General features: G+C 37.9%; 1 protein-coding gene across 1 annotated transcript in view; it reads right to left on the minus strand.

Moving 5' to 3' along the window:
• The window catches only part of LOC115822065 (AT-rich interactive domain-containing protein 5B), a 39599-nt gene that overhangs the window by 7358 nt on the left and 14268 nt on the right, over nt 1–17973 (minus strand). The window contains exons 5-8 of the mRNA XM_030785713.1: nt 14468–14707; nt 4830–4984; nt 2974–3196; nt 609–661 (exon numbers count right to left, since the gene is read on the minus strand). Of these exons, the coding sequence (XP_030641573.1) occupies nt 609–661; nt 2974–3196; nt 4830–4984; nt 14468–14707 (671 nt within the window). The remainder of the gene's footprint in view (nt 1–608; nt 662–2973; nt 3197–4829; nt 4985–14467; nt 14708–17973) is intronic.

Below are 17973 nucleotides of genomic sequence, written 5' to 3' on the forward strand. Positions count from 1 at the left end.
TTCCAGTAGTAAGAATTAATATTACATTAGTAATATCTGACTAAGCCTGAAATGCCTTAAACACAATGCATAGTAGTTCATGCATGTTGGCAAAGCTGCACAGCAAGACCAGTTTCCTTTGTTCACCAACTTCAAAGAAAAACCCTCAAAAAGTTCATTTCCTGTTTGCAGCTCTAGTGCCTGTCTCTGGGAAATCTGATTCTGCTTATCATAACACTTAAAAAAAAGCTGTATTACAATATGTACCACTGACAAAATGTTAGCAATGGTAGAAAAAAAAAACTGTTGGCTCTGAGAGGTGCTGAACAGATGTCGGATCCCTTGCCAAGACTCAACAGTGTCATTCTGCAAAACATGAGCTTTACTTGCTGCCTCAGAATGCAGGGAACAGAGGAAGAGAAGAAATGTGTTTTTCCCCTTGAAACACAAAATCCAAATTTGGACAAAACATAGCCCGTACCAAAATTAGAAAGTTTAAGAAGGAAGAAAAAGAACTTGGCAAAGTAGAAACAGGCCTCAGCCTGGACACCAGGAGGCAAGAGATATTACTGGTTATGAATACAGGGAAATGGTACTGTAATAAACTGAGATATGAGAGAGACACTTACCATCTCATATCCTCCTAGCTTCTGTGCAGCTTGAAACATAGTCCAAAGGTTTACTGTTAGAAGAACAACAAATATTAAGTTGAATAGGATCAGACTAAAATCAAAATCAGACAAAAACAGCCAAACATACACATAACATACAAATCTTTGAAAAATAGTTGCAAAACGATATGACTTTAACAACCTATACCAGTCCTAGTTAGTGGGCAGTCTAAAGGCCAAACCTGGCCCGAGAGCAATCTCCAGTGGCCCAGAGGCTATCACAATCAAATTGAAATTATACAACAGTTAGTTCCAGTTGAGTAATTTGATTGGACAAAAGGCATTCCATGAGCACTGAAATATACAGGATAACAGCACTGGGACTTTTTAGCATATCTTTCACTCCTATTTACAGCATTATAGACATCTACAATGTTAGCTATACAAAGATAATTAAATAAATGTAAAGACATAAATGTGAGTAGGCTGCCAAATTTTTTTTTTTGGGCCATGAACAGGGCATGGTTTTGAAATCAGGCCCAACTTAAGAGCCCTGATCTATACAGGAGACAGTATTTAAAGTTAAAGAGAATATTTGTGATAGGCATTTTTGACATAGGCTCTTTGTGTCATTGTATTGTTCAATTTAAATGAGTCAAAGGATCCTTAAAGAAATCAATCAAAATTCAATCACTGCTCACACAAAGCCTAGCATTTGTCAAACTGACATTTTACTATCTCCACATCTGCTACTATTGATTTCATTATTCTGCCGCTGCTGCTGTCATGCACACACACAGAGAGAGAGAGAGAGAGAGAGAGAGAGAGAGGGAGGAGGTGATTGTCAGATAAAAAACATTTGAAAGAAACTTACAGTATTTCTACACCCTCTCATTAATATTTTCTTGCCCTACTCTACCGTAAAGATATAACAATGTCTGCATTTACAGAACTTTCAATCAATAAACAACATGTTAGTCACTTAATTCACTCGCCCTGCCTTTGCTGATACCAGTCCATCCATTTTTCCATTTGATCATGAATCCATCCACATATCCATCCAAATATACTTCAAGTTGTATTTTTAACCCATGTTATTTTTCTTGTTATGCTTGGTTTGCCTTTAAAACTAGACTTTTTAAACAAACCATCACAGGAGAGACAAAGGAAAACATGGGGGACTACACTCTCTCTAAATGACCTCTTCCACTAAATCAATATTTTTTCCGAGCGGTTATACACTTAGATGGAGCAGTGTTTTAAGATGATCCAGAGAGAGTCAACCTGAATGTAATTCATCTAACCTTACTTCAATCTTACTTTTCTGTTCAGAGTTTTACTCCCTTATCCCAGTTTTCAAGGACAAGCTTTTTCGAGAGTTACTGGGGAGAATAATGAACGGATTCATCTGATGTTTATGTGGTTGTTATGCAGAGCATGCTTTGTACATAAAGCATTTGGCTTTATGCCCGAGCAGAGTAAAGGCAGCAGACTCCACTGGGTGTACTACTGTGCTTTCATTCCATCTTCAGCACAATGACCTACTTAAGACGGGCCACTTTGTAGTGGAGATTAACATCTTTTTCATATCAAGCCATTAAAAGTCTCTGAAGGGGAGGAGGGTGTGTCAAGGTTAACCACAGCCTGCATTCATTTGAAACAAACATGCAGAGAATTGCATATGTGCGTGTACACACACACACAAATACAGGAAGATGTGGAACCATACTTTATAGCTTTGCCTCAACACTAAAACCATAAAATAATTTGGCAACAGACAGATCTACGTTTGGTATCTTGATGGATAAAATGAACTGGATTTCCAATTGCTTGAATCACTCATATTTCTTGTTATTCTCAATTACTCGTAATTAAGTCATTATATGTCTGACTCAAAAAAACAACAGAAAAAAAAAACAAAACAAAAAAAAAAACCCAAATAACAACGAAACAAAAGACAATAACACACTTTTTGACATTTGCTATTGCTTTCGATTTGGCTGTCAACTTCTCTTTGACACACTTTTCACTCTGTGTGTGTGTGTGTGTGTGTGTGTGTGTGTGTGTGTGTAGCCTCATCAAAACAAATCACAGAGCTGAACATGGTCATGATGGTCATAAGTTGAAGTTTGCACTAAATCTAATACTCTGTCTAGCCTGCCAAATCACTTGTCCAGCAAAACAAATGATGATGCAATTACACAGGGAAAACTGTTATGTCAACAGTTTCTCAACACTTGCTTCTGAACTGAAAGATTAAAACATACACAATACACATCTTATCAGCATAATATATTGAACCGTTAGGCAGTTACTCCATTGTGCCTTAGTATAGGATCAGATGCTGTAGAAGTGTCTCTCTAGAGGGGACCGTTGTACTCACTCTGTTTGAAGCCCAAATAGGGAATCCGCTCAATGGGAGTCTTTCTCTCTTTCATGTATTTGTACAGTGCTACAAGAAAGGCCTGCTCTTCAGTTCCACATTCCTCTGCTGATCCAGCATCACCTTTTTCTTGTGTTTCTCCTGTCCCTTCTTCTGTAGATGCCCGTTTTCCTATCCCTCCATTCTTGGGTCTGGACATCACAGTTCTGCAGTTTGCTTTCACCTGCAGGATATTATAGAGATGAAAGGGAGGGATGGAGAGATAGAGACAAATAGTGCAATAAATGCACAGTAATGCATACACATACACACACACACACATGCACGCACACACACACACATCCCTGTCATAGACATGCATCTTTGCCTTAGTTATACTGACATGGAGGGACTGATCTTGAAACCTCTTCACTTCAATCACAGAACAGAAGGAGCTGTATTTCTCTATGGTTATTTTGAGGTTGAGATTAATGAAAGAATCCATTCACCACTACAAGTGTTAGCACTGTGAAATACAGTTTCACAATGACTTTTACAAGGAAGATCTCAAACAAAATAAATGCATGAATGCATATTACATTTTAAAAATCATTTTGTTTGATTCTAAAAACATACATTTAAAGTAGTAACAAGGAATGTGTTATTTTCTAATAATTCATGTGGTAACAACAGCTTCATCCAACCACTGCTTGTTCCACTTTCTCCAGTGCACACACTTGCACGCGCGCATACTCTCTCACACACACACACACACACACACATACTCAAAGACATACTGTAACAGGCAAGTGGTGTACAGGAATGATAAGTTCAAATCTTGTCTTATATGTGCGTTGTACAGCAAAAACAATTTTCAAATGAACCACAAAAGCTTATCTGTCTCTCTCCTTAGCTCTAGTCTTATATGACGTTTTGTGGTTAAAGCTATTTTAACTGTGTAACAGCCTTTTTGCTCCTCTGCGTGCTGTAGGTTATTAGTATGATTAACGACAAATACAATTGTTGGTTCAGCGATATTTCTGTTGAGGTTTCGCCTCTCATTGTTTAACCTTAATTAATCTCAACCAGTTAGGTCATGTTAGGCTAACGAGTGACAGAGTCTACCACAAAAAAAGACAGGTGAAGTTATGAAACAAACCATTTTGACACAGACACACTTGACTTGCTGAGAACAATATAAGCATTTTTGAATGACGGGTGAAAATAGATCTAATGGCTGCAAAACTGTACAAAGTATATGTAATTTCTGGAGATGAACATAAATACATAAATTAATAATAATATTTTACGACAAAAGTTATACTATTCTTCATAAACTAGAGGAAATTATTATTGAAACAATTTAGAATTTTCGGGTTACATAAACTTTTTTTTGCTTGTTTTTTGTTTTCTGTTTTGTTAATACCCATGACAGCCAAATTTGAAATAGGTGTGGTCAAATTCACAGATCAGATCTGTGGATCAGCAGATTCCAACCTTAAAATTGCATGTGCCGTAAATGATTAAACCCAAAAACAGAGTCAGGTGCCTTTTATGATCAGCCACTCCTTACCTATTTTACCAAGTCTGCAGTCATAAGATTAGCATGATGAGCAATATATATTTGTTAAAACAAATCACTTCTTTAGAAATTTGTTTCACAGTCACTCTGAATGCCTTCCTCTAATTACAGTTATGCAGAACGCATTCCTGTAAACAGTAAGGCCTGTAAACTACATGGGTTGGTGGTGAGAGAAGTTATGATGTTGGATCAAATTTCATTCGTGTGAACTGACAGAAAATTATACTGCCTCAAACTTAAGTGCACCAGTATAGGCATACAGCAAGATGAGAGTAAACTGTATATTGTACTATACCTTGATCTGAAGTTTGGGTTCTGGACTGTTAGACTCACTGGTGGTTTGTGGGGACTGTTTAAGGGTTTGGGTCTGGGTGTGATCATGGTTCTGAGAATCCCTGCGCTGGGAAATGGAGAGCTTCTTCTTCCGGGGCCGCCCCTTCAAATTTGGAGCTGCAAATACAGTGTTCTCATATCATTAAAGAGGCCTCAGATAACAGGCCCACTTCACTGAGAGGGAAAGATAGTTAGAAAGATGGAGAGATAAGAGGTTCACCTACATTTTTTGTTCTAACTTTAACATGAATGATGGTATACAAGGTTATGGTTTGGCTAATTCCAGGACGCTAATGTCAACATTTTGAAATGCAACTATTACAGCCAATGGAGCACATCAAATTCCCATTGACAAAGCTGTTTTAAGACAACAACAGAGGGGTGGGGGGGGGGGGGGGGGTTGGGGGACTGACAGGTGGAGGAAAGAATTGGCAAATTTATCTTTAAAACTTGTCCGATCAGTTTAAACTGTCATCAGTCATTAGCAGCCTAAGCTAGTGAGGCTGAAAGAGATAAAAAAAAAAAAAATCTGTCAAGATGACAGATCAATCCATTGTCACCTCCCTTCTACAAATATTTCAGCAGACCTGTAGAACAAGGAATGATGACTAAAACACTCATTTACACATATACACAAAGACATACACTTTGAAAGTCTTCCCAGAGGAGAAACAAAGTCATTTGTTAAGTTAGCAGGCATTACAGAAGTAGGTCAATGTATTGTGTCATTGCTCCAGACTTTAGTGCCATGTTCTATTTCCTTATTCTCCTCTCATGTAAGTTATCAAACACTTATCACATTGCCATAAGCCTGCTGAAAGAGAAGATCTCTGTCAGGAAAAGAAAAACAGGAGTGTTATACCAGAATATGCAGTCACATGCCAAAGTCTCGGCAAGATATCTTCCTCCGAGGAAATCCATTTAATCCAAATCAATCTCTTTTACAAGCCATTAAATAAAACCCAAATGCCAAGGGCTCTGCACAGTGGTGTAGCTTTTGTTTAAATATGTCATTCACATACATACACACACATACACACACACAAACAGATAGACAGGCAGATGTACGCACACATTGACACATGCACACACACACACACACACACACACACGCACACTCACACTCACACAGTTGTAGATGCAAGGTGTAATACTGACAATTTAATCACATCTACATATAACTGAGGCAAAGAGCTCTGAGGTCTTTTGAGGACTTTGACGTTTACCGTAGAGGAACAGATAAAAAGGGCTCCTTCTCACAGAGAGGGGACATGATGTCCTGTCCTTTTACTGTCACATAAAGAATGAACCAATTTATTTGCCTTTTTGTTTACTATTTAAAGAGCTCCAAATACATGAGCTTACTTTGGTATCAGGGACTGATTAATTGTTTATATAAAACATCAAACTCTTGTAACATGCGTGTGTTTGTGTGTGTGTGCACATGCGTGTGTGCATGTTGAAAACCTCATGCTCTTCATCATGATTTCAGCCTACATGCAATAAAAAAATGCTTGATAACAACTATGAGCAGATTTTCTTTCTCATGTTATGTAAGAAGCGTGTGTGTGGTCAAGCTACAGTGACAGTTTAACCCCACTGGGTGAATGTGTCACTAAAGGTGTGGCCTCCTATCATGTGCCCTCAGTCTGCTGCTCCCAGGACAAGATTCTGGTATTAACCTCACAACCTCACAAGAATGAGTATACGTGTGATAAAAAAAACAACACCCCAGTAAAACATAGATCAAAGCAAAGCTTCTTAGCCGAGAGCATTTGCTATTTTAAGTATCATAGCATTTCATAGAAAGTTGTAGCTGCTTTAAAAACAGTAAGCACAGAGAACACAATTTTCTGGAAATTAGCTAAAAGCCAACTGCATTCCAAACATATTCCCAAGGTTAAGGGTGGACATGCTAGGAATTCTAGAGTTACTATTTGGGACACCTAACATGCTGATCATCATCCCTTACTGAAGTAATTTTCTTATGGATCTGATTCAAGGAAAAACTACAGCAACTGTCTTACAGATAATGGGTCACAACTATGCGTATAAATGTAAAATGCAAGTGTTACCATTAATTATGAGACATGGTTTATTTATACAGCGCTTAATTTGAGTTTAAAAAGTCAAAAACCAACAACAGATTCTGGTTCAGTGATTGAGATGGGAGGACTTTTCAGTTTCTTGATGATTACATGAACTGATTTAACATTGATAGTTAATACACACAGGCACGCACGCACACACACACACACACACACAAAACATTTGATACATTGGGAAGTCTTATGCCTTCACTGTTGACATCAACATGTCACTTTCAGCTGCCACAATCATTTAAAGACATGAGCAGATCTATAAGATACTTTCAGCTGTTATGATGAGGGCATCCTGCACCATTAGAAAAAGAGAGGAGAATGAAATCAGTTCAGTAGTATTTGATCTGATATCAGTGGGTGAGTTTCAATAATATGATGTCATTACATAGTATACCACCTTAACGGAACACACAGAGAATCAGGCTCAAACCCACAGGAAGTGCCTCCAGATGACCATGTCATCATTTAACACTAGTCAGACACTCCCCTTCATGTCTGAGTGGTGCTGAATCTCATTTTCCAATTCAATTAAACCCTGGTCTCTGTTATTGTCACTCACGCAGCTTAATTAAAAAGCCCATTATGGCCTAGAGAACATTTGCTCTGTTCCACATCATCGCTGTCAACGACAACTCTCCAGCTGACTCCAGAGCTTTACATAATCTCTGCACCACCATCGTGTTCAATGTTAAGGAAAAATGAATGAATTGCGCTAACGTGAACTGTTTCACACCAAATGTGACATTGTAAGGTTCCTAAGTAATCTAAATAGATGAAAACAGTTATTACACATGAGCTACAGCTGACTTGATCTATTGTTTGGTTTCAGTCCTATCATTGGAATAGGACTGTCTTTGGACTGCGAAGCATTTTCTGTGAAACACTTCAGAGATATTATCCATCAGATTCAGAGAACAGCAGCTGTGGAACACGTTTAAATATGAGAGAGAGAGAGAGAAAAAAAAAACTTGGTTCCGATTTTTACATTTAACCAAGAAAATGAATATGTTCTTCATTTGATAGCTGAGCGGAACAAAATTCAACAAAAAACAATCTGTGTTCAGCCTGCTTTGAGCTCTTTATAAATGTGGAGCGAGGGAAGGCAACGATTATCAAGCTCCATCCATCATCATCAAAATAGGCATATCACAGGGCCCCCTGAGAGAAATCAGTTACCATGGAAACAAGCCTTCATCACAGCATGTATTATTTATACAGGAAATTAAATATAACTTTTGAGTTTACACCACCTCCTCCTCTTCGAGAAGGGGGCCCCAAGCGATCTTTTTACATAAGTGATATGACTAGTCTTTGTGAGGCAAAAGTCTGTCCAGTTAAAAAGAAGCATCTTCCAAACGCAAATACTACTAATCAGATATCTAAATGACATATGTGTAATAACATCACATCTACAGTACACTGAAAATGCTCTCTTTGGGTGATGAATTGAATGAGAAGAATGACACAAGCAGTACGGTGAGTTGAGCTGAAAGCTAATCAATATTAAGCCACTTGTTCTTCATTCTTAATTCAAATTCTTAAATCTCAAATCCATCGTAAAAGTAAACTATCAAGCTGTTTATCTCTAAAAAAAAAAAGAAAGAAAGAAAGAAAGAAAAGGCAGACAAGACAGAGCATGCATTCATTTAGTCCAAACACAGTCCTGTCAAACCAGATCACATTGTTTCGTTTCAACTACACAGCTGATTGGCTTTTGTTTAAAAACAGCAGCGATTCTCGCTCTAGAGAAAAAGCTGACATTGAGCACAATGTGGTCTAACCACTGTAAAATGGAATTCTAAAATCAAAAATAGAAAAAAATGACATAACACAAGGCAGGTTTGTATATGCTGACCTTCAAAACTCCCACCATTCATTAATACTGACAGACTGAGAGCCAGCAAAATGAACTGAGTTTTACAGCTCTCACTGATTGGAACAGGGTCAACCATATGCCCTTAATTACTGTAGAGAAAACACACACACACACGCACATACACACACACACACACGCACACACATACTCACTCTCTCTCTCTCTCTCTCTCTCTCTCTCACACACACATACACACTCACCCGCAGATGCCTGCGTAATCAAAACCAGTTAATCATAAAACACATACAATTTAATTAATTTTACAGTTAATCTGTGTGTTGCTCTGGATGGCAAATTATAAAAATATCACACCTATTTTTGAGGCTTGTATTCTGGATATCATAACTACCTGTTTTAACCTGTTTTAAGTTAGATTCAGCTTGTTTCTCTCCTGCCCTGACTAATTCATATGCATGTCTAGACGCAGACAGGACAGTAGCAAGTTCTTTGAGGCATCTAAATGGGAACGCTAACGTGAGGGGGAGTGCACCATGGATCTGTTTTTCACGGACGTGTGAAGAAATTTCCAAGAGAAATCAGCAAGTCTATGCAAGTAATCAGCACTTCATACGCAAACAAAGTCTCCTATCTCAAACCTACCAGACTGGAGAATGGAGGAACAAAGTTTACCTAACATGAAAAGCTTAAGAGTGAACTTGTCAAAGAAGGGTGAAATTTTCTGGAAATGTTGAATGGTATCACAGTTTCAGGTTATTTATCATTGTTGACTTCATACAGAAGACGATAGAATGTAGGACTCCATAAGCTTTTAAATGTAATGACAATTACAGGTATAAATGTGGCCCCAATACAATACATTTTTCAGTAAACTTCTCTAGCTTTTGATTGGCTTACATCACTTGAAAGATATTGGGTAGCGCTGATGATCTCACAATGGCTGGAAGTGACCCTAATAGGTCAGGAATGTGACTCCCACTCAGTGGCTCTCTGTTTTAATAACGTTAAGCGAATAACTCATAGCTGTCATGACAAAGAAGCACACACTCTCAAACTCTCTCTCTCTTTGCTTCAAAAAACATTCAAGATGATTGATAACAAGTCACTTCTAGTTTAGCTTTGACTGAATATAAGACAATCACTGCCTACGGAAAATGTATCATACCCATTTGCTGCTCTTCAAAGAACAAAAGTGTTTCTGAATGTGTGACTGACTGTACCATATACCTAGTCTCTTATACTGCTGCATATACTTATGCCCCCTCTCCTTTTAGCTGTGGAAATGCCCATGTTTAAGAAGGAGAACAAAAGATCATTTGTAGCATATACACACACACACACACACACACACACACACACACACACTCTCACATAATTATACTGAAAGGTTAAATGAAGAGCTGTTAAATGAATATAACTGTCCTTTCTTATTATGGCTAAATTTAGTCTAAATGAATGAGAAGCTCAGATTGTCTGAGGAAAATCTAAACCAGATACAAACAGGGATAAATTAAACTTCCCCAGGCTGTTTGCTGTAAAAGAGAAGGGGGGGGGGGGGGCAATAATCCTCAGCATCTGGAGGACAAAACATGTTCCATATTACAACATTACTCATCAAGCAATCATCCTTAATTTTATCAACCAGGCAAAAAATCGCTCTCTGATTAATGCTAAATTTGTTCTGCTTTATTTCAGATTTCCAAATGAAAACACTGTTTTCCTTAGTGCACACAGCCAACATTCCACTGTTATTAAGCTAACTTAGACACAATGTCTTAATGAATCTGGGACAGGAATAAAACACAAGACTAACAAAACATGCATTGTTTTACATAACACAGTCCTGACTGAATACAGTGACAGATGGGTAAAGAAACCAAAAACAGTACAGATACAAAGAGGGCATATCAAAACATGAAAAATCATTCAGTTGTAAATGCTGAGGGAGACTGAAGCATGCTCAAGTTTTAACACACTCTGAATAACAAGCATGGTCAGTTGTGAATAATTCAGTCAGTGTGAATCATTAAGACTAAAGCTCCAACACAATCCTATCAAACAAAGTTAAAACAGTCATGCCAAACAAACGGACTCATCTAAATGATCACCCTCACCTTGTACTTTATGGTTTTATTCAGTTAAAACCTTGCCAGGCCTCTTGGCTCAGCTAAAACCTTCATATGTGTGCTGTGAATCATTTTTACCACATCGTTAAAATAGATTTAAATGAAAACATTTGTGGAATATAGTGTAATTCTGTAAAAGTTACCAAAGCAACATCATAAATGCAATAAAAAAAAGAAAAAAACAAGAGTGTGCCAAACAAACAAAACTCCATCCTAAAGCATCCTCAGAGTTAATGCAATATGATGAATTTGAGCACGCTCTGCAAAAATATTTATTTAAAAAACCTGAAACAATAATAAAAAATCTCCAAATCCCCTTAAGGTGAAATAAATGAGGGTTAAGAGCAAAGACAGACAGAAAGAGAGAGAGACAGACAGACAGACATTTGCTGTAATTAAACTCCAAACTTAAAAACATAATTAAATTTTGAAATACGTTGTTTATCTAGGCAGGGTGCATGGGGTTCAAGTCATACAGAGGAAGAAAAGGAGTAAAGGAGTGGTCTAAGGAGGAGGAGCGAGAAGGGAAAGGGTAGGAGAGAGGAGGGGGTGTGAGTGTGTGTGTGTGTGTGTGTGTTGAGGAGGTTAGGGGAGATTAAATGTCACTGCCTGATTAACAGAGTAGGGAGAGTAAGATCATGTAAATTAAAAAGGGCGGAAGGTTTCATAAGGCTGAACATCTCAGATTCACTCTGGCACTGTACTCCTCCACTCATCCATCTCCATCTCTCCGCACACTCTCTCCCTCTTTTTGCAATAGGATGACATTCTCTACTATCGTGTTATAATACTAATATTGTACCCCCTGAAGACTCATAGATATCAATCATTTTTTGTTGCTGCTGTTGTTGTTGTTTTCCAAATCTGCTGCAGTGGAACAGGTCTACGTTCACACATATGTCATTCTGAGAACACAGACAGTTACTTTTTACAAAATAAATTATGCAAAGACAAAAATCACCTCAGTATCGTATAACTGAGCATATTTCACACAGCATATTTCACACGATAGACCGGGGATCCTTGTGAGTTTTAAAACAGATTTCCATGTTTAGAGAAAACACTTCCAATACTTTAGTGAGTCTGGGTGTTTTGTAAACAGAGGAAAGTCAAAGTGTCCAGGGGGGTATTCCAGAAAGCGGGTTTAGTGAAAACTCTGAGTTAGTTAACTCAGAGCAGTTAGTGAACCTCCTAACAGAAGTGCCCTATGGCTTCGTTTTGCTAGGAGAATGAAGCCATAGGGCTCTTCTATTAGGAGGTTTTCTACTAACTCTGAGTTAGCCCCCTGGTGTGTAACCTTTCTGTCGATATACAACTTAAAGTATGGAGGCTGGTGTTATGAGATGGTAATATGATTTGCACTTTAGTTCTCAATTTTTACCTGAGTTCTTTTTCTCAAATTGTAACAGTAGTGTCAGATTTTTCAGAGAGGTTTAAATCCCTATACTGGATATACAACAGATACAAACACACAATATGCTGTTACACAAAACTCTGAACTATCAATTTTCATGAATATTTATATATGTTAATGAAGGCCCTCCATCTCTAACAGACAAAGACTCAGATATGAACAATCTACTATAATTATTCTACCTATTTTGATTTATCTCAAGAGAAGAGAAATGAAATTTTTGGGCCAATTAGAATCGCCAGCTTGAGAAGAGTGGAGTTCAGGTCCAGATGACCTTGGAAAATAGACTTTGATCATGTAAGTGTATAGCTGGGTAAACACGAGTATTGATTTAATATCCTTCATAACAACCATTACTACAATACGGTTTCTAGGACGGTGAAGATTCTGGAGAATTCTGTTTGAAAATGATTCCAAGGACTACAATTTTACAAATTCTTTTCTGCTTCTCCTTTTTCCTTCATCCATTTTATGTGGTTAATCCTCATTGCAATGACACACAACAAATTACTATATGGTAAACATTGCCCTCGTTACAAAACAATTCCCATAAAATAAAAAATAACAACACAGCACACATTCTCCTCACACACACACACACACACGCACGCATGCATGACTGCTGATGGAATATCATATGTTTGTTGTACTAGGGGATAATCACTGAGGACTAACCTAATGGGAAAAATGATTTATGTTTTTGAATGACTTTTTCTGCATAATACATCAGAAGATTTTCCTTCATTATACTTTCAGATATTACACAGGAGGCTGCATGGCCTTCAGAGAATTACAAATATAATATTTAATCATTCTGAAGTGACAACAGAAACACATAAGCTGCTAATGGTTGCTGCATATGACACAGGATACGTCATATAACAACTAGACAGTCTGCGTATGAAAAACGATGAAAATATTTTTATGATCTAGGGTGGCAAAAAAACTTAATCTATAGAACAACAATAGATGGGTCAACAATAGACTATAGCCTTCCAATTCAATTATTTCAGGGCATGGCAACCAAAGGCTAATTAGGCCAATTCCACTTGACATGTCTAAGAAACAGTTGGTCAGTTTTCTGTGTCACTGGTTAATATTCTCTCTAGTCATACGTTAGTGGGGCTAAATATAAACTTTGGAATGCTATTGAACTAACCTCGTCAAACTGTGACAGGTTTGATTGTTATTGCTGTCACAAGAAAACATGTTAAAAGGTTGAAATGAAGGAAGACTAGTGTTAAAAGGTTGAAATGAAGGAAGACTAGTGGTTGGACCTCTGGGAGTTGAGCAAAGAGGCCTGGCAAATTCCAAAGGTCAAAAATATCATTTAAACATTGCAGATCTGCTCCATCAGTGTGTGTGTGTGTGTGTGTGTGTGTGCGTGTGTGTGCGTGCATGTGTGTGAAACCACAACACTTACTCAAAACCTCTGGAACCAATCCCAATAAAATCAGGATTAAACGCTGTTGAATTTACTGTTTCCTCTGTGGAATGAAACTCTAAATGTTAAACATACTGTCTTGGAGGAGCCAGAGGAGGAAAAACAATGTTCACACCACCACTTGAGTCAGACAGAGGACAAAAATGTGAAAAAAAGAGAGAGAGAGAGAGAGAGAGAGAGAGAGAGAGAGAGGGAGTCGTGTGGCTGGTCTGAGTGCTTGTAAGAATGTCAGGACACTGAACACCAGGTTCATACTCCAAAGCCTCTCTCTTAAAATTCAATTAGCTCAGAGTTTATAACTGGAATGAATCCACTTCTGCAGTGGCTTTTATTTCTAAAAAGACAGAGGAGTATCTGCCAAGAATCTGTTAATACTCACCAGTGATTAACCTGAGTCATTTGTGCTTATTACAAATAATATTTATTATAGAACCGTATGTAAGAATTTCTTTTGATACATGTGATATGTATCTTTCCATAAAGACTTCATCCAAAAAGTATGCACCATAATCATCACTGATTCACGGCACTCCAACACGCTTTATCGTCAATGTTATTTGCCTAGTTTTAAAAATACGTTTTGAAGATGTCATTAGAGCTGATATGGCCATGTTAGGCTTCTGTAAGTCACAAAAGTGTTAGCACAATGATACTTTTGAAAAGAGACAGCGAAAGCTTACCAAAGTGGTCACAGACACTCTCGTTGTGTCCGAGGGTGGGGTGCTGGAATGTCTCTTTGCAGTACAGGACCCTGGTGTCACCCTTTAGGGACACCAGTCCGCCAAGAGCTCGGATCACTCGCTCCGAGAGGGGCCCCGCAGGGTGGCCTCTCAGGCGCGCCAAAACACAGCGGTGACGGCAGTACTGCGGATAACTCAGGACCAGCACCTTTGTCCTTCTGTTATCATCCTCATCCTCACCTGGAGAGACACAAACACACCGAGAGGTCACTATTGAGTTTTTGTGGTTTCTTATTAACACGTGGTTGACTGTGATGCTGCGAGGCAGACATCAAAGGACGCATGTGAAATCACTTATACCTGCTAGGGGTTGCACAGAGTACTCGAGCATTCGAGTACTCCAGCAGTTACATCAGTTCTCGATTTTCTAAATTATTGTCCAGTACTCGTTAATGATAGATCTCACACTCGTGATGACAGATCTCACATGCGCTCAGTTTCCAGTTAGAGCCCTTGGTAAACAAGTGGAAGAATGGCGGCAGCAGAAAAGGGTGAAACGATTGTTTGTTTGGTTTATTGTTGTATTTCACTATGCAAATTTTCTTTCCCAACTGTTGTTGTGATGAAATAAACATGCAACAATGGATGGATTTCTCAAGGATGGCTCTAACATTGAAGCTGTCATATAATAGACTAGGCAGTACACTAATGCGGCTAAACAAATTAATGTTGTCAAAATTAGATGCAGGCAAATATGACTAATTTCATTTTTAAGTTGGTTAGGTTTACTAATGATGACCAGGCAAAAAAAAAATATGTGTTTTCAAATCTACCCGGGTTACTGTGCACAACCCACTTTCTTAACCGAACTTTCTACCTTGGGCTACAGCAGAATGTCGGTATCAATAATGTTAAAATATTGTCGGTATCATCCATACTTCACCATTGTGTAAGGTAAGACCAAGTGTTATCTTCATATCATATCATTAATTTTATGCTTTGCTTTATGTGCTGAGACCAACCACATCATAGCTGCATAGTTAAGTTTTTTTTTTTTTTTCAAACAATGTGCATACTGACAAATCTGAAAAAAGGTGACTTAAATTTAAATTCCTAAGGCAACTGCAATTTGAATCGTTGAGAACTTCTCAACGCCTACAGGTAAAGCCCACTCAGACAGGTCAGGCAGTGTATTGCTTTAAAATTGTGTGTTCATGAATTTTACACTTTAACAGTCACATTTACTGTATATCACTTTCAGAGGCCCAGACTGTCAATTTCACAGTCAGTCACTGAAGCACTTAGGTAAAACAGGCAGGTACACAATGCCCCTTAGGACAGCCTCGCATATCAAACACGGTAACAGTATGTTCTGAAACCCGTCTGCCTTCACTAATATATATCCTTCTGTACACTGGAGACTGAACATCAGCCTCACACACATGACTGATATGGGTGAAAACACTTATTTTAAGTTATGTATCAAAATCACATATGAGTGACATTAAGTACACTGGAAAGCTTGAAAAGCCCCTTCAAAGAAAAATCCTGTGTAAAGAGATTACAGGAACAGGTAGAACTGCATACGTGTCAAAAATCCAGAACAAAAGCTTGTTTCAGAATGCCATGTGAAATGTCTGTACACATCTGCACAGTCATTAGAAGGCATCTTGTGACGTCTCTCTCTCTCTCTCTCTCTCTCTCTCTTGCTCTCTCTCTCACCCTAACAGAACATTGGGTAATTGTGTTACAACATGATTTATGTTGTGAGGACATGTTGATAAATGCATGTTGACCTTGCATTTAAAAGTAATGGCAAACTATATCTCCTGATACAAGGTTAAAGTGACTTGAAGTCTTCATTCTCAGTCTGTAACTGACAAAAAAAAGCCAAAGGCAGAACTGTAATGGAAAGGAAATTAAGGAAATCATAACTGTCTTAAACAAATAAGCGTGCATAACGTAGACAACAGCGAAGAAATACAGTAGTATGTCTGTTATGTGCTCTTAAATATCACAGACAATGAAATTCAATCATAATCAATGTAATAAAATTCAGTCATAATCTGTGTAAGATGTCATAAAATTGATTCCACTTCCCTAAACACATTACAGGTTTAGAATGACATATTGGGTCACAGTGCAGAGCAGTAAATAACAGGCTGTTTCAAAACATTATAGATAGACTTCCAAGGAAAAAAAAATTCAAGGAAAATATTTCATCAGGCTCCTTCACTGGAATAAGGCATCCCTTAAATTCCTTTTCACCCAGTCATTCCACCCACTTCATCAGGGAGAGGAAGGAATTGAGGAAACTGAAGGAATGAAAGAGGGGAGGTTGAAAAAATATCACTGGTTAAAAAAAATTCTGTGTATCTTTTGGGTGAATGATTCTGAATTGCTTCTCCAGAAACACCACACCCTGTTTCTGGGTAAAATGGGTCAGGTTAGTGCATGACTTGCTGATAGTGATTCTGGTCTGTGCTACTAACAAACACTGACTAACACAATTATACATTTGAATAAATCCTTGATTTATTCAAAATCTCATTTAAAAGAATCACATCGTTTTGGAGGAAAAAATGAAAATCACAGTATGGCATCAGAAATAAAAGTTTAAAACAGTTTTAAAATAGAAGTTGGTTTACATTTTTATGTACTTGGCACTTCTTCATTCAACAAGCCATAAATCATTCATAAATGTAGGGTATTCATCCTTAAAAAATAGGATCAACAGTCATTGTAAACCAGTGCTGTTGCTCAACACACGCCTAATCTGTAAAGCATACAAAACCTTAGAAGTCAATGCTGTTCTGTCTTAGAGGAGAACAAGGAAAGAATGAGAGAGGAGAGAGGAGAGAGGGAGAGAAAGAAAGAAAGAAAGAAAGAAAGAAAGAAAGAAAGAAAGAAAGAAAGAAAGAAAGAAAGAAAGAAAGAAAGAATTTTTAAAAAAGCTTTAAAGACCGCATTGTTCCATTCTCAATACCATCTTGCATGAGGTGTTGTCAAAATTTGCCCAACAGCATACTAAGCACAACTAAAGCCCATTGCTACAGCTTAACTAAAGAACCCAATGAGCTTCGTTTAATGGCTGGTGAATTGCAGCACATGACACAGTGATACCAGCTCTAGGTGAGCTGAAGGAGAATCATACAGTTAAAGATACAGAATTAATAAATAACAGAGATGAAAAACTGAGTGCTATTATCCCAGACAGGCCGTGCTCTGTAATCTCTGCACTCTTCGTAGCTGCTGAATTTGTACTAATACATGTGTATGTTCTGTTCCCTTTTTAACACAAGGCGTTTGGTATGTGTGACACCACTCCTCCTCCTTTCTAGGCTGTATAACAAAGAGGTTGACACACTGACACACACACACACACACACACACACACACACACACACACACTTCAGAACTACATTACATGTCTTTATTTAACTCATGAACAGAAGCTTCAAGGAATGTATGCACACAGGACATAAAATAATATGCAACAATCACAT

The sequence above is a fragment of the Chanos chanos genome, chromosome 10, assembly GCF_902362185.1.
Source record: "Chanos chanos chromosome 10, fChaCha1.1, whole genome shotgun sequence".
NCBI lineage: Eukaryota > Metazoa > Chordata > Actinopteri > Gonorynchiformes > Chanidae > Chanos > Chanos chanos.